Source organism: Hemitrygon akajei, chromosome 2, assembly GCF_048418815.1.
Source record: "Hemitrygon akajei chromosome 2, sHemAka1.3, whole genome shotgun sequence".
Taxonomy (NCBI): domain Eukaryota; kingdom Metazoa; phylum Chordata; class Chondrichthyes; order Myliobatiformes; family Dasyatidae; genus Hemitrygon; species Hemitrygon akajei.
Window position 1 is genome coordinate 140,695,775 of NC_133125.1, and position 18,584 is coordinate 140,714,358.

Below are 18,584 nucleotides of genomic sequence, written 5' to 3' on the forward strand. Positions count from 1 at the left end.
TCAAACACCAGATTTCTATTAACTGTCTCTTAATGCTGTTGAGTTTCTTTGGTTGGGGAATAGCCTTGAGAGGTACAGATGCAAGTTATTTACACTCAAACCTGATCCTGCCCAATGGGAATGGATTAATTCACATTCCTGTGCTATGGGGTTTCTGAATAATCAGATTCCTTTGAACTTCAACAGCTGACTCAGGACAATCAAAGCACATCTAGAGTGGCAACTATCAGTAATTCAAAAAAACACTGCAAGCAACTATAAATGTTGACTATTAACTGGTCGATAATTAACATTTGCTGTCCTGACTTAGCAATAAAAGGTTAACAGTCCATCAATGACAACCTGCGTTTCTGAAATAGCTGATAATTAAATTTGCAACATCAGTGCATTCTTATCACCCTGAAGTTTGCTTACAACGTAGACTTTGCAGTTACTGATAATGTAGCAGGCTGCAAATGAAAGGAGAGTGCTGCCCGGACTGAGGTGATGCTGCGCTGCTGAAGATGCTAACAGTGCAGGTGTGTACTGTGTAGTGTAGAGGTGCAGACAACATTCAGTTCCGAAGGCCTCAGAAGACCCTGGAGCATCCGGTCAAAAAGCAAGTTTCCCTCTTACTCAATATCTCAACCAAAGTCATTATCACGTTACCACCCACCCCCACACTGATATCTGTCTGTCACCTTCAGTACTGTTACAACTGGACCATGTCAGGCTTGAAGATTAACCCCGTCTCTTACTGGGCACTCATCAAGGGCTCCCATCACTCAGTGCATCCTCGCTTCTTACTGCTGCCACTATGAAGGCACACACAACATTTTAAGAACAGCTTTTTCCACTCCACCTTCAGACAATGAACCAACCCACGAACATTATCTCAATATCTTTGCTCTCTTTTATTTAATTGTATGTACAATATTAAAATACATTAATTAAAAAATTAAAATATACATTATATTTCTTCTTGCAATTTATAGTATTTCTTACATATTGCATTGTACTGTTTGTTGGTGGGGTGGAGATACATCTCCACCAAAGGAGATGTAAGGCGCCCCTTCCCTCCACTGGCCTGCAGGTCACCCTTGGGCAAGGTGTAGCACCTGTTTAGCCCCTCAGTCGGGGTCAAGTGAAGCCATGGGGGCAGATGGTGGATGGCCACATGAGCAGCTGGTGCAAATCACAAGTCCTGGTTATGCAACTACTGACACCAGGCAGACAATCTCTGAAGAGTATTGACAATGGCTTTGGGGGGGTGGGTGGGGATTGTCACCTGTCTTGTAAAGACACTGGGCCAGAAGAAAGCAATGGCAAACCACTTCCGTAGAACAATTTGCCAAGAACATTCATGGTCAAAGATCACGATGGCCAATGCCATAAGTCACGGCACAGTCACGACGTAGATGATGACTGTACCGCTGCCACAAAACAACAAATTTCACAACATTTGTCGGTGATATTAAACCTGATTCTGTTTCTGCAGCTTTCAGGATTCATCACAGACTTCTCCAACTCTTTGCTCCACAATCTCCCAGAACTGGCTCTGCTCTTCAGGTAAATTCAGTTTTTCTTACTCGTACTGGGTTTGTGCCACAGCCTCACTATTAGCAACACCTTATGCAAATAAGCTCATGTGCTGCTAAAAGCCCCTAATTAACCCCGTAGGACCCATCAGATCCCTTGTCCCACGTGCCCTTCCCCCACCTTCTTGCCTGCTGTAGCTGCACTTGTAATTCTCCTCTTCCTAGATCCTACAAAGCTCCTTGGACCTGAAACGTTAACAGTTTCTCCTTCTATAGATGCTGCCTGACCCATTGGCCATAGTCTGTCCAGCACCCACAGTTCTTTTCTGACTGTCTGTAATCATCAAACTGCGGCCTACGGGATGCCTCTGTCCTCTGCAGGGCTGCTGGCTTTCCCACTTTATAACAATGGCCACTTCTCAAAGTATCCTTCATTGGCCATAGAGCACTTCAGGACAGGGAGGTTATGAAGGACATGATGGAAGTACAGAATCTTTCCATCATAGGACCATTACCCTGAAACACAAATTCGTCATTAGGAAGGCAGAAGCTAGAAGACATCTTCACAAAAAAAACTTTGACACATTTTGTCATAGTGTTATGCAGCTCAAAATACAATATCACATCCAACTGTTATATTGACCCAGCAAAGCAGACAATCCATCAATGTCAGTGATTCAGCATGCACGCACACACACACACACACACACATACACAAAACCAATCAGAACTCAGTGCCTTGACAGAGCAGAGACACTGCAGTAAGAACTGTGGTACAGGATGAAGGTGTTGGCAGTGAGAATGTCCAGATCAGACCAACTCACCTCATTATAGTGGACATCTTGCATTCCTACGTCTTCCATCATTGCTGCTTCCTCATCGATGTTGGGTGTGATCACCTTAAACGCCGAACAGCCTTGCTTGAATATACCTGGAAAAAAAGCAGCAAGAGTGATGTGACTGTGCTTCTTCCCCAATGACTGGCCTGCACGTTGTTTGTGACAACCACCCCATCCGCAGAGCACTTCAGACACAGCGAGGCACCTCAAAGCACGTCAGAGGAGTCACGCCAAACAGAAGTTGGCCTGCTGCTTCAGCAAGAGCTCTGTAGGTCAGTAGGTACAGAGGTGAGATGACACATGGCCAGCTGGGTTTCAGATCCATCAACACCTGGAAGGTTGAATATCGGTCTCAATGAGTTGTCTGCCCTAATAGCTGACCATCCCCTTTCCATTCCTAGTGTGTATAGCCAAACTTCCTGTGCTTTGAGTGCTGGTAGCTCTTTTCTTAATGGGTTCTTTTGGGCTTCTTGTTTTGTAGCTGCCTGTATGGTGACATATCAAGGTTGTATAATTTATACATAGTTTGATAATAAATGTACTTTAAACTTCAAAGTCACTCTCTGCCCCATGCCAGAAAACAGCAGTGTCGATCACTGAAGACTTTCACTATCTGGTAAAACCCACTTTGCTCTATTACCATCAGGGAGGGGCTACAACAGCCTGAAGATCCACACTCAGCATTTAAAGAACAGCTTCTCCTCTGAGATTAGATTTCTGAACGGTCCATGAACCAATGAACACATTCATTTTCACGTCAATGTATGTGACTATGGAATGGAGAACGACCAAGTGCACTGGAGTAAGAGCAAGCCAACACAAACAAAAACCATTAGGTAATCTCTTCTTCCCAAAAAAGTATGTTGAGGTCAAACTCAGGTTGGGGAACCAACAGCTAATATTCCATCTGAGTAGTTTCCAACCTGATGGTATGAATGTTGATTTCTCTAATATCTGATATTTTTGACACCCCTTCCTTCCAGCCTTCTCTCTTTTTCCATTCATAGGTCTGACTCCTTCCTCACACCTTTTCTGCACTTATCCATATCTTCCCTCTGGTTCCCCCTTCTTCCCTATTACTCATGGTCCACTGTCCTCTCCAATAAAACTCGTTCTTATTCAGCCCTTTCTCTTTTCTACCTATGAACTCCCAGCTTCTTACTACATCCCCAAGCTCCCCTCACCTGGTCTCACCAATCACCTGCCAGCTTGTACTCCTATCTCTCCCCCCACCACCTTAATCCGGCTTCCGCCCCCTCCCACTTTCCCATCTGACCTGCTGATTTCCTCCAGCATTTTGTGTGTGTTGCTCTTTTACCTAAACTATTGTTTTCAAATGGTTAAAGAAAAATAAACAAATATGAAAGAGGGAAATTAGTTTTTGGGAGAAGTTTAAGGTGCACCTTAAAATAGGAAAGAGACATGGAGAGGCTTTAGGTGGGAATTCCAGAACATGAAGCTCCGGTAGCTGAAGGCTGGCTGGTGGAGGAAATGCTCAACTTGGGAATTATTAAGAGGCCAGATAGAGATCCAGAAAGGTTGTGGTGCTGGAGGGAATTACTAACACTGGGAGGAGGGAGGCCAGTGAGGAATTTGAAACCAAGGATAGGAATTTTATACCAATGATACCACTGCACAAGAAGTTGGAAGAAATAGGGGGAAGAGGCTGAATGGGTTTCAATAACAGCAAAACTAGGGGATTCAACTATGATTTGCAGATTTAGCAAGAGTTCCCAGAAATTATTTTTCTTTAATAGTATTTTTTCATAGCATGAAAGGAAACCACTTGGTCCATCAAGAATATGCTGGCTTCAGCTCAGTGCTATCTCCATTTATTTTCCTACTATACCCTCTCCCTCATCAACTGCTCCCCCAATTGTCCTACTGCCCTACCTACACCAAAGGGGAATTTACAAGAGTCAATCAATGTACCAGCATGTTGCTGTGACATGGGAGGAAAGTGAGGATTTGTAGACAGTCAAGGGGAAGTATGCAAAACTCCTGAGGTTACAATTGAACCCAGGTCACCGCAGCTGAAGCAGCAAAATTTGCAATGTCTTAAGAAAGCAGGAAATGACACAAAACAGGAATCACTTGAGCCTATTCTCTTAGCTAATCAGAGCAAAGGTGACTTGCACCTCAGTTGCATTTACCCATATTTACTTCCCAGTTGTACAATGAAATGAAAGCTATCACCTTTGAACTTGGAAACAGCAATTAATTTATTGCATCCACATCCTCTGGAGGCAGCAGGGGAGACAAAGCTTGCTGAGTTGACCAAGGTAATAGAAAGTTATGTTTTTGTCCCATTGGTAAAAAGGACAATGGTCACAGAAAAAAATCAATACAACTATCAGACGAGAAAGTCAGAGAAACAGACTCATGACCACTAGTGGCTGCTGAGGTTCTTTGGTGAGTATTTAAAAAGTAATGCACGATTGGCCGGCCTGCTGAGTTCCTCCAGCATCGTGTGTGTGTTGTCTCGTGTTGATGGCACTGTTACTTGGTGGCTAGAAGTTAATTTTTAAAAAAAAAACCAAAACATTACAGCTGTAAGTATTATATTTTCCAATACAAGGAAAGTTTCACACATGGTATGTTTCTGTAAGAACAACAGCAGGACCATTGGAGGTGAGTATTTTCATTTTCGGTGTTCCTGCACCACTCACTAGAGAGATGGGAGCCTTCTCTCTGACCTCCTAAATAATCCAACAACAACCAGATTTGATGAAGCAGATGGAAACAAGATTGGATTTATTTAATCTAAGCTATGGGACTTGGGAGCCAATGATGTTTCTTGGAAATGTTAGAATTGGATTGGGTGCTGGATTCAAACAATAAATTAACTCCACTATCAGGAACAACTTTTTCTGGGAGATATTAAACCAAGGCCACTTCTGCTCATTTGGTTATGTAAAAGAGACACATGACATTCTGCAGATGCTAGAAATTTTGAGCAACACGCACAAAATGCTGGAGGAACTCAGCAAGTCAGGCAGCATCTGTGGACATCTCAGGCCGAGGTCTTTCATTAGGACTGGAAAGGAAGGGGGCAGACAACAGAATAAGAAGTTTGGGGAGCAGTACAAGCCAGCAGGTGATAGGTGAGACCACGTGAGGGGGCTGGTGGGTGGGGGAAGGGGGATAGTGTGAGAAGCTGGGAGGGGATAGGTGGAAGGAGGAGTCTAATAGGAGAGGGCAGTGAACCATGGAATAAAGGGAAGCAGCTGGGGAACCAGGGGAGGTAATGGGCAGGTCATGAGGGGAAGAGAAAGGGTGAGAGTGCTCTTAGACAGCGTCTAGTACACCAGAGACGAACGCTTGATCTCCCAGTCTATGTCGCAGTGCCTCTGCACTTCATTTGTCCGTCTGCACTTTTTCCATAACCGTAACACAGCATTCTACACTGTTATCATTTCCCGTTCCACTACCACAATGTACTTAACAGTTAGCATGACACTATTACAGCTCGGGGCGTCGGAGTTCGGAGTTCAATTCCGACATCATCTGTAAGGAGTCAGTACGTCCTCCCCACTGGATGCGTGGATTTCTTCCGGGCACTCTGGTTTCCTCCCACAGACCAAAGACATACCCGTCAGTGGGTGAAATGGGCATTGTAAATTGTTCTGTGACTAGGCTAGCCTAGCGATAAATAGACGGGTTGCTCTGAGGTGCATCGCAGTGGACCAAAAGGGCCTGTTCCCCGTTATATGTTGAAATAAATTAATGTATGTAATGATCTGTCTGGATGGCAAAGCTTTTTCCTGCATTCTGGTACATGTAACAATAATAAACCAGCTACCAATTACAGCAGTAGACACATTAATCGTAAAAACTTATAGGGATTCTTGTAGATGCTAAGCTCCAGAAACAAGTCCTTTCTCTCAATTACACAAAATACCCGATATTCTAACCTTCTTGTCCTTGCTTCAAAATTCTTCCACAGCCTCTGCCTACTCCACTCACCTCTGTAATCTCCTCTAGCCCGACAATCCCGAGATCTCAACCTTCGACATTTATGGTTAATTGATCCATCTCAAAAATTTGTCATTCGAAGGCATGGCTGCCAGTGGTCAACTGCCAGGGTCCTGAGCTCGGGAATTTCCTTTCTAAATCTCTCTGTTCTTCACCTTCTAATAGTGTACACTGCATTCAGTGCTCAGCACTGCAGAAACCAAGACACACACTTTGCAGAATAAGCCCCTCATTTCACAAGCGTCCAGCTGTCTGACACTTAATTCCTTTTCCCATTCTTATTCTTTTGACCTCTTACGTCACTCTAAAAAAACCCAAATTTAGATCAAATACTTATCAGTAGACAATTTACACACCTCACACACTGAATTTAACAATTTCAAACAGGATAGCCTTTCTTGTTTGCTTCAGAGCTGGCCAATTCTGACAGATTATCAACATCTCTCTCTCCCTCCCCCCACAGATGCTACTCGACCTGCTGAGTCTTTCCAACGTTGGGTGTCTGACTGTTAAAACCCTTCTCTCCGGCAAGAACTTGGAGGGGGAGTTGATGGGAGTGTGGAGAGAGTAAAATGTGATCAGTGTAGTTGGGTCTTTCAGTAATGACTGCAAGGCCTGTGCAAGTGACATTGGAGAGTCTGGATTCATGTCTATTACCAGACTGGGTGAGGACCACCCATCTGGGATCGGTAAGGGAGGTGAAGGCCCACAACAATGCAGGAGTTTCATGCTTACACTACGATTTTATTTTTTCAGTGGTATGATTTGTTTTTAAAATGTTTGAAATTAAACTCCCTTATTTACCAGAGTACGCTTTGAACTCATCTCTGGATCAGAAGTCCTGAATCATAGCTGCCAGCCCTGTCAAGTAACCACTGTCCTCCTCCAACCATGAGCCTCTTTAATCCACTTATTAATGCACCCTTAGAAATTACAGCTGTTACGTATATAGAGAGGTCCGTCGGTTGACCATCAGTCACTGTGAGGGGGTCAGGGCGGGAGATGATCACAAACATTCCGTATGCTTGAAACAACCTACATCGGCAAGTCAACTGTCCTTTACACCACGCGGCAGGACAATCTCCAGAGGGAACGTCCCTTTCCGAATGGAAGGAGGCACGCTGAGAGTTCAAATTCAGTATCAAAGTACAGTACGTACACCATATACAATCTCAAGGTTCATGTTCTGGCAGGCACCCGCAAAACCAAGAAATAACAGATCCATGAGAAAACACAGACAACATTGACTGCCAAACATCCACTGTGCATAAGAGGACAAATCTTGCAAATAATAAAAAAAATACAAATAATATGAACGCAGAACGCGAGCTGCAGAGTCCCAGGAAGTGAGTGCGCAGGCTGTGGAAGCAGTTCGGCTCCAAGGCGGGTAAAGCCGATGCAGGAGCCCCATGGCTACAAGGCAACAGCTGCTCTGGATCTGGTGGCAGGGGAAGGACTTAGGGGAGTCACTATTCATTCATTGGCTTGGACTTCAGGAAGCCGGCAATGGAGAAAGGAGAGTTGTCACCTGGAGGGTAATGGGGCTCTGAACCTCACGGCATGAAGTGGTGGTGGGAGAAAATCCTTTCTCATGCAGTAATTAAATTATACCTGGGTGAGTACCTGATGTTCTCTAATTTATCAGACCATGTACAGAGAGCAGGTGCTGGGACAGTACGGATTACTGGCATGAATATTCTACGCTGAATATCCTAACGTGCCACGTCTTTGTGCGGGGAACAATGAGATAATGACGTTTTGAAGCAGTAAATTCAACAGCTTTGTTTCCATGGCTGCGGTGTTTAGTTGGGTTTTCTGTTTTGTTTATTGTCCAGCCGGCAGCCTTGGCACTGGTTCGCTTTAGGGTGTGATGCATACTTTAACTGGTACTTTGGGACGCAGCTGCAGCACCTCTGGGGAAAGTGATTTATCAGTTACAGCAACTCAGCGACTGTGTCAGAATACAGTACAGCACTGTACGATAGTACGATGCTTTACCTACTCCCTTCCCTCCATTTTACTTTCATCCATGGGCTTGAGAGTCTCTTAAATTTCATAACGTACCAGAACACCACACCCACAGAATGGCGCCCACTCACCCACCACTCTCAGTACAAAAGACCGGTCTCTAGACTTCCCTCCACTCACCTTGAAAGGATGTCCTCTGACATTGGCCATCACACCCCCAGGGGAGAAAGGCACCGGCTGTCCTCTCTATGCCTGTTTTAATCTCACACACCTCTATCAAGTCGCCTTGATGCAAGACATACAAAGGTGTACTTCTAAAGATGGACAGCCGAGCACAGGTAGATACCAACGCTGACTCACCTACGTAGCAGGGGCAATTAACCTACTGACGTGCATCTTTGGGATGTGGAGGTAAATGGAGTGCCCAAGAGGTTGGGGGAGGGTGGAGAGCACACACGGTCACAGGTAGAACGTGCAAACTTCACATAGACAGCAACCAAGGAAAGGACAGAACCCGCGTCTCTGGTGCTGTGAGGCGGCAGCTCTGCTGGTTGTGCCATTGTGAGTCTTGGCCACTTCCAGACTTCCATTTCTGGCCGGACAATAGAGGCAGCAACATCCCCGTCACCAAAACCAATAACCACAGGGTATTTCAGCAGAATCCAGGCGTTCACCTTACCTTTCCTTCTGAGGTACTCAGCCACCAGAGCTGCTACATGGACATAGCACATGGCTGCCTGAAACAGAGAGAAAAAGAGAGTGGGCAGCAGTCAGCAACTGAGACAAAGCTGAAAGGAAGCCAGAGTGGGAAGTACGTTGGTAGAGGCCGAAAGAGATTTTGAGCGATGCTACCTCTGTGACATGGTTGAATCCACAAAAAATGTTACCATTGAAAGAAACAGCAGAAAGAACAAGTAAAGTACGTTTCTCCTCGTCTCAGAAAGGTGACATCAATCATCGGGTGACCCCACCATCTGGGCCTTGCCCTCTTCTCAACGCAGGAGGTGCAGCAGCCTCATCTCAAGGTCCAACAACAGCTTCTTCCCACTTTCATCAAGTTATTGAACTGACCTGAAAAACTTACTACTGAGACTATCACAGCTATCATTTTTAGAGGCTGGTTACGGCTAGAATTTACACTTTGCTAGGCAAGGACATGGACTCTGCAATTCACAAACTGCTGCAACAGGCTACTGATTATACCTCGGCACTCAGTGCATCATCTCCTCAATATTAGTCGCCATTCTTCTAAACCTGGACCTCTGTACCTCCCTCTACAACCGGATCCTCGATTTCCTCATCAGAATACCACAGTCAGCACAGATCGGTGATAAAGTCTCCTCCTGCTGACAACCACAGGTCCATCTCAAGGATGCATATAACTTCGTAGTTGACACTGCCGCTGGTAAAGTCTCAAATGGCAACGAGGAGGAGTACAGGAGCGAGACTGATAGGCTGGTCGAGTGGTGCCATAACAACAAACTTGTACTCAGCTTCAGCAAGCCCAAGAAACTGACTGAGGATTTCAGGAAGGCGAAGTTGGGAGAACACGCACCGATCGTCAGCTGTGGAAAGGTGAATCGTTATTTTGTTCCTGGGTGTCAGCAGCTCAGAGGATTTACTGTGGGTCCAATGCAAAAGGCAGCACAGCAGCATCTTTACTTTGTCCGGAGTTTGAGTAGATTTGATACGTTACCAGCCACTGTTTGATTTTTATAGGTGCACGGCAGAGGCCGTTTGACTGGTCGCATCACTGCCTGGTAGGGAAGCTGCAAAGTACAGGACTGCAAGAGGGGCTTAGACTCAGCCAGCCTCCCCACTGTGAAGGACATCTTCAAGGGGCCGTGCCTCAGGAAGGCAGCGTGAAGCACTGAGGACCCTCACCATCCGAGACATGCCCTCTTCTCAGTACTAACGTTGGGGGGGAGGTCCAGGATCCTGAAAAGGCCTTTACTCAACCATTCCGAAACAGCTTCTTCCTCTCCACAATCAGATATCTGAACGCTCCGTGAACCCATTAATACTACCTCGTATTGTACTATTTATTTCGATACTTACAGTGATGCTGTGTCTCTGCACTATACTGCTGCCATCAAACAACAAATTCCGCATCATATTGGAAAGTAACCTGATTCTGAGGAGGTATTAATTTGTGGTGCCTTCTGGTCTCCCAGATGGATGTAAAAGATTCTAAGCCAAGAACAGTCACTGAGGAGAGATACAGGCCCTTCAGCCCTCTAAGTCCTTGCTGACCATCTACACTACGTTAATCCCACGACTGCTTGTGGAAGCTTGTTGCTCGCAAATCGGCTGCCATCTCTCCTAGCCTTTAACTTGTGAAGACGCCCTGATGCTGTGAGAGGTGCTACGGAAACGCAAGTCAGATTCAGAAAGGGAATGAGAGTTCTGGGTGGATTACCTCAGAGAGATCCCCGTTTTTGACGTGGATTTTTGCCATGCTGTCCAGCCAGGTCTTCCTCAGCTCGGGGGTGCTGGCGTACGACTTCGCCAGGCTGTACTGAAGATCCACCAGCATTTCCGGGTCATTTTCATGCTCCTTCATTTGAGCTGTGGCCATCAGCACCGTGCGGATGCGCTTGGTTAGGTCTTTGACATCAGAAGGGAATCCTGTCGACTGAAACCATGGCAACAAATGATTAGCGCATTTAATCCATGTAGGACCTCTGGACAGAAAGAGATTCAGGACACCTCCCTCTCCCCCCCCCCAAACTTTCCTCACTGGTCTTCGCATTACTCCTCCCCAGCTGCCTATCCAATTCCCTTTTGAATACCACAACTGCTTCTGTTCCCACCTCCCTTACAGGGTTCGGATCCTGGGTAAAATAGGTTCTCCAGCAACCACCGTTCATTTTGGTCCTTGAAGCATCAGCCTCACTCCACTGACTCTGCTTAAACCCACACTCATCATGTCCGTCACTGTCACAAACGTCCTCCCTTCAATCTCAGCTTCTCCAGTGGACCGTTGGGAGACTGTAGTTCCTCAAACCCGAAAATGTTCTCGTACACCGGCTTTGCACCTCCCCTGCGATCTTTACAACCCGCCCAAAGTGTGCCGATCAGAACAAGACGCAATAACCCAGTTATGGTTTAGCTACAAAAGGTCGGCCTATTCTCGCCAGGATTTTAGGTTATTATATGAAAACGTCAGCAAGTACTAAACTTTCACAGTTGCTCTGCATTTCACACTCTTTGACCAAATGACACGAATGTAGGCCAGGATTCTCAAACCTATGCAAATGAACAAAAGTGAACAACACACTCAAAATGCTGGTGGAACACAGCAGGCCAGGCAGCATCTATAGGAGAAGCACCGTCGACGTTTCGGGCCGAGACCCTTCGTCAGGCAAAGGTGAACAACAGCCAGTTTGGCAGAATATTTACTTCTCTGCTTCACATTCAGCAAACAGTTGCTTAACCAGTATTTGTACATACAGAATTCTCGTGCATCAAATAAAAATTAGTATTTTCAAAAATGAAAATAAGCTCGAACTGTGAATTCTATTTTCTATCATGGAAAGTAAGCGTGAAAAGTTATCTTAGTTCATTTACTTTTACATGCAGTGGCAGTACAGGTGGAAAATGGTTAGCAGACATCTCCTCTTTTGAAGATGTTATTAAAGATAGTGATTGACCAGATTCTGAAGATTTGGCACATCCTGTGATAGTATGTCATGTAAAATAATACAGCAAAGTTACTTTACTTTGAACTTCATAAAATACAGAAGTTAAGAGTAAGATACTTTTATTTAAAAGAGGAACTAGATGACATATATTTCACCAGCTAATTTAAAGGTTTATGTTGTCTGTCATGTTGTCTGAATAGTTGTCTGTCATGTGCATTGGTGTTTCTACTGAGCAGTTCTCACGTAGTTAACACCCTCCCACAGCCCTCGAATACCCGATTGCTGAGTGTATATGGTGCATGGAATCATACTAACTCGTGAGTGAACGAGTGAGGAAGTGTCCTTAGTGAAAACCAACCACCTATTTCTGGCACTGACAACATGGACTCCATCAATCACCTCTGGCTCCTGTCTCAACACTCCCCCCTCCCATCTTTGTACTGGCCATCTCTCCTCTCCATTTTCAGTTCGAATGCAGGCTCTCGATCTGAAACGCTGGCAGTTCCTTTCCACCTCAGAGAGCCGCTGAGTTCCTGCAGCAGATTGTGCGCTGCTTCAAGATTCCAGCATCCACAGTCTCTCGTGTCTCTGCCCTTGTTTTATTTTCCCTGAGCTTCGGGGTGATGAAATGGCAGAGAAAATGGGGGATGAGGGGAGGTGCAGATGGGGGGGGGGGGGGGGGGGGTGGTGCTGGGGTGCTGGAAACAAAATCAACCTCCACTATCTCAGCCTGAAACATCGACTGTCTATTCATTTCCACAGATGCTGCCTGACCTGCTGAGCTCCTCCAAGCATTCTGCGTGTGTTGCTCCGGGTTTCCATCACCTGCAGAATCTCTTGCGTTAATGAACCTCCGCTATTGTTCAGTTTGTCTCTCACGAGGGTTTTATCCTGAGCAACAGGTGCTGTGCAAGTGACAAGAGGCCCAACTTTGTGGGCCGAAGGGCCTGTATTGCGCTGTAGGTTTTCTTTTTTTAAAAACTTTTTTTTATTGAGTTTTCAAATAATTACAGAAAGAAGAAAAAAAAATACCCTTCCCCCTCCCCCCTAAAATCCCTATAGAAAAAGAAAGAAAGAGTGCCTGGATATCGGAAGATCCCCACATGCTCCACGGAGTTCGTAATAACTTTAGTATATATATTTATTTCTTTCCCCAAATAACCAATTATTTTATCTTCAGAGCACCTATATATTTAATCCTGACTTTTGTAAATAAGGGCGCCAAATTTTCAAAAATGTTTTATATTTATCTCTTAAATTATAAGTAATTTTTTCAAGTGGAATACAGCTGGAAATTTCATTCTTCCAACGATCTATACTTAAGTATGCATCCGATTTCCAAGTAACTGCAATAGCCTTTTTGGCTACTGCCAGTGCAATTTTTATGAATTCTTTCTGATATTTATTCAATTTGGGTTTCAATTTTATCCCTTCAATATCGCCTAATAAAAATAATATTGGATTATGTGGAAGTTGTGTTCCAATAAAACTCTTAAATTTGTCCAAAAAGGTTGAATTTTATTTCTTGTATGTATAGCTTGATTCAAAAACAGGCAATTAAACAAGGAGTCCAAAAGTCAAGACAAAAATGGGAAAGTGACTTGAATATTAAAATTGAAGAAACAAATTGGTCAAGACTATGTCTTGATAGTATGACAAATACAATAAATGTCCGGTTAAGATTAGAGCAATATAATTTTTTACATCAATTATATATTACACCACAAAAAATAAATAAATAAAATCCAAATTTATCTGATCAGTGTTTCCGATGAAACCAAGAAATTGGTACTTTTTTACATTGTACTTGGTCCTGTAGGTTTTCTATGTTTCTAAGAGGAGGGCAGGGTAGAACTGGGCTCCAGTTGAGGCACAAGGTCATGAGGTTAATGAACAGTGAGCTAAATAGAGGAAGATATGCAGCAGATATGCTGCAATAATATGCATCTGCACTGTGCCTGTGACCCGGGTAAAACTTCCAAAGGGCTTCACAGAAATATTATCAGGCAGTGAGCAACATGATACAAGGACATAATTGGTAAACTTGTCATGTACCCGGGTAGAGTGAGAAGCACGTCATCCAAAATTTCATCACATCAGTGCAAGGAAAGAACAACGGAATGCAGAACAAGCTGATACAGTTAAAATGAAAGTGCGGTGCAGATAGACAGATAAAGTGGAGTGTCGTGCTGAGGTATATTGAGAATCCTAGAGTCCATCTTGTTGCATAAGGGGACTGTTCAATAGTATAAAATTACGAACAACGTATACAGGGTAGATTAATCAGAGTCTTTTCGCCATGATGGAAATGTCTAACACTAGTGGGCCTAGCTTCACGGTAAGAGATGGAAAGCCTTAACAAGCAACACATGATCTGCTGGAGGGACTCAATGGGTCAGACACGCTCATGACAGCATCCACCCCTGCTGTTCTAAGACTACTGAATGGTTCCCTAGTACAGTAAGATGGACTCTGGACTTCTCAATCTCCCTTATTATGATCTTGCACCTTATTTTCCACCTGCCCCACTTTGTCTACGGCTGTTGCTCTTTGTTCTGCATTCTGTTATTGTTTTACCTCAATGCGCTGTGTAAAGATGTGAACCGTGTGAACAGTTTGCAGACAAGCTTTTCCTTGTATTTTGGTACATGTGACAGTAACAAACCCACTCCAATTCATCGGTCGTGGTGGAGGTGGGGAATTGTGGCATTTCAATTGAAACTCTGCATCAGGGAGATTTCAGGGAGACTTAACTGGCAAGTTTTTGTTTTACACAGAGAGACTGGTGAGTGCCTGGAACGGGCTGCCAGGATGGGGCTTAACAACTATTGGACAGATACACGTGAGCAGGCAGGTGATTAGAGGGGCATAGATCAGGTGTAGGCAGATGACTTCGTTTGGCATCAGGGTTAGCACAAGCATTGTGGCCCACAGGGCCTGCCCATGCTCCATGGGGAGATATCAAGAATGGTGATTTAAAGTTCGTTCTTGGAGGGAGGTTTGGAGGAGCCTCTGAGAAGAGGAGAGCGGGTGAGTGATTCAGGCAGCAGATGCCAGGGCTTGGGGCTCAAGCACCTGAAGGCAGGATGGCCAGAGAGGAAAGCAATAAACATGGGGATTCAAGTCAAGTCACTTTTATTGTCATTTCGACCATAACCTCTGGTACAGTTCATAGTAAAAATGAGACAACGTTTTTCAGGACCATGGCGTTACATGACACAGTACAAAAACTAGACTGAACTACGTAAAACAAACATGGAGGAAAAAAAACAACAACTACACTAGACTACAGGCTTATCCAGGACTGCATAAAGTGCACTAAACAGTGCAAGCATTACAATAAATAATAAACAAGACAAAAGGGCAGTAAGGTGTCAGTCCAGGCTCTGGGTATTGAGGAGTCTGATTCACAAGAGCGCGTCACCAGAGGGCAGAGTTATCAGCGGTTGTAGCACATGACAGAGGGATGTTACCACAGATTGACAGAAATGCCTCGGAGGATTTGGAATTTGCAGAGTTGTTACGCGAGACTGAGTGAAGACTGAGCAGTAAATAGGTTGAGTAAAGGTTTGTTAATGGGTTAAAATTAATTGGTTATTAACAGAGAGCTGGAGTACGGTGGAGAGCACTTTGACTGGACGCATCACTGCCTGGTCTGGAGACTCCTATGTGCAGGATGGCAAGATGCTGCAGAGAGATGTAGATTCAGCCAGCTCCATCGTGGGTACAACTGCCCCCCACCATCGAGGACACTTTCAACCGGTGCTGCCTCGTGAAGGCAGCAAACATCACGAAGGGCCCTCACTACCTGGGACATGCCTTGTCTCATTAACACAGTCAGGGGGTACAGGAGCCCGAAGACCCACACTCAGTGATTCAGGAACAACTTCCTCTCCACCACCATCAGATTTCTCATGGACAAGACATTGTCATTCCTAAATGTTGCACTGTTGGTTTATTTTTCTAACTTGTAGCATGTTTGTGCTTTTGCACTATGCTGCTGCTGCTGCAAAACAAGAAATTTAACAGCATACGAGACTGTGACAGTGAACTTGATTTTGATTCTGAAAGGAGACATACTTCATGACAGCTGGACACCGCCAGGGGGATTGGGATGGAGAGCAGGAGGAGGGAAAACCACGAGTGAGCTGGAATAGTTCGGTCCACGGGCACCCATGGTTGACCGAGGGGTTCAGTAGGAGGAATGAGTGGAGGGAGGCAGGAGGGTGCAGTCAGGAGAGAAGAACTGTGATGACATAAGCATCAAAGCCAGAGCCCAGGGAACCATGGCTGCATTTCTGGTCACCTCATTACAGGAAGGATGTGGAAGCTTTCGAGAGCGTGCAGAGGAGATCTACCAGGATTAGACAGCACGTCTTATGAGGATAGACTGAGCAAGCTAGGGCTTTTCTCTTTGGAGAGAACGAGGATGAGATGTGACTTGATCGAGGTGTAAAAGGTAACAGGAGGCAAAGATAGAGTGGATAGCTGGAGGTACTTTCCCAGGGCAGAAATGGATAACACAAGGGGCCATAACTACAAGGTGTTTGGAGGAAAGTATAGGGGAGATGTTGGAGATAGGTGTTTTTTTACACACAGAGGGTGGTAAGTACGTGGAACGTGTTACCAAAGGTAGTGATTAAGGCAGATGCATTAGGGACATTCAAAGTACATGGATACAAGAAAATAGCGGGTTATGTGGGAGGGTAGTTAATTAATCTTGGAGTAAATTACAGGGTCGACACAACATTGTGGGCTGAAGGGCCTGTACTGTGTTGTACTGTTAGGTGTTCTAAAAAAAACAGGACCACAACGGCACCGATCACAGATGCTATAATGAGACAAAGATAACTGACTCACCTTTACAGCCCGGTCACTATTGGCACAATTGTTAACAATCGCCAGAGACTGCTGGAATCGCGTCCCTCCAATTCCAATCACATCAGCTATTAACTGGCTGACTGCGATGATCACCTACAGAAGGAAAGCCCATCAGTTAGATTCCCAACAAAAATGTTCAGAAGCCGAAATTCAGAGTAAATTTATTAGCAAAGTACATATATGCAACTCTGCGATTCACTTTCTTGCAGGCATACCTTAATCCATTACGTTTACATTCAATACATTAAATGTAGGGTATTAAACGTAGCCAGAAACAAGCCAGTCCGTATTTGCTCTGTGATGGTATTTCTGTTCCATTAAAGTTCCCTCCCTCCTTTGTTCCACTCAGCCCTTCCAACTGAACCACACATGGAAGAGTACCTCCACTGGAGTGCTGAAGCTAATAACTGCCCCTCGCAAAGCATCACCAAGCGGAGCGTATTCTGTCAATATTATACCGCTGTTTCAGGGAGCTTGGCACATATTAGCACTGTGACAGGTTTCCTACATTACAACTGTTGTTCACCATAAAGTACAAGGATATCCTCAGGATTCAATCTGGTAAAGCCAGCCTGTGTACCTCACTCCTGCCACTCCAAGGCTGATCGTTCCAGCCTCTACAGTGCTACTTTCCCAAAGCTTATGTTACCTCAACTTTCAATCCTGTTGGAAGGAATGTGTCTAACCTGTTACCCTTTCCTTATCCGCGTAACTGGTCAACTGCACCAAACAATCTCACAGAACTGCCATCTTCCTCTTGTGGACGGCAACAGATTTGAAAATTCAAACACCACAGGCTTCCCAAAAATCTTTCACTCTGTTCTTTGTGAATGCGAGGAGATGGAAATTCATCAGTCACACCCAATGGGTTCGATATAACTGGAGCTGTACCTCGTACCCGCTTTCCAAAGCTCGGTCCCATTCAAGTCTGTTCTATGCAACAGTACAGGGCAAGCGGCCAAGGATGAAATTCAACTCCCTGGTCTTTGTGGCATGGTATGTAGTAGGGAACAAGGTTCAAAGTATCTTCAAATTTCATACAGCCAAGGGGAACATGAGCTCTTCCTGACCAGACTATACAACATGCACAATCTTGTTCACTTTACCTCACGGTTGATCGCTTGCGTTGCCAAGACCAAATGACTCAGCTGCTCAGAATGGTCACGGAAAACAACTTCCGGAAAATTCAATTTGACAAAAAATCTAAGCGTTTTCGTTTTTATTTTTTTTTTTAATTTAGATACTGCACGGTAGCATTGGCCTTCCAGCCCAATTGCACTCATGCGAACAATTAAACCACTGATCCTGAGGGAGGAAAGCAGAACACCCGGGGAAAACACTTGTGGTCATGGGGAGAACTTTCCAAATCATTACAACATTGGCGGAATTGAGCCCAGACCGCTGGCGCTGTAATAACATTACGCTCACCGCTACGCTACCGTGCTTAAGAAATAGAGAGAATCTAAAATGTGTGGCCTCTACTTCCTGAGGAGACTGAGGTCCCTTGAAGTATGCAGGCCTCTCCTTCACATGTTCTACCAGTCAGTTGTCACCAGTACAATCCTCTATGCGATGCCGTGCTGGGGCAATTGCATCAACATGGGTGATGCCAACAGGCTCAATAAACTGATTAGAAAGGCTGTTTCTGTTATAGGAGTCAAACTGGACACACTGGAGGCTGTGGTAGAACAAAGGACCCTATGGAATATCCAGGCAATTCTGGACAACGTTTTTCACCCCCTGCATGCCACCTTGACCAA

The 18,584-nt window shown here is 44.9% G+C and overlaps 1 protein-coding gene across 1 annotated transcript in view; it reads right to left on the reverse strand.

Annotated features, from left to right (window-relative positions):
* Positions 1–18,584, reverse strand: part of LOC140720918 (dedicator of cytokinesis protein 9-like) — a 151,102-nt gene that overhangs the window by 115,620 nt on the left and 16,898 nt on the right. The window contains exons 6-9 of the mRNA XM_073035767.1: positions 16,804–16,917; positions 10,719–10,934; positions 8,979–9,036; positions 2,342–2,448 (exon numbers count right to left, since the gene is read on the reverse strand). Coding sequence (XP_072891868.1) covers positions 2,342–2,448; positions 8,979–9,036; positions 10,719–10,934; positions 16,804–16,917 — 495 coding nt within the window. The remainder of the gene's footprint in view (positions 1–2,341; positions 2,449–8,978; positions 9,037–10,718; positions 10,935–16,803; positions 16,918–18,584) is intronic.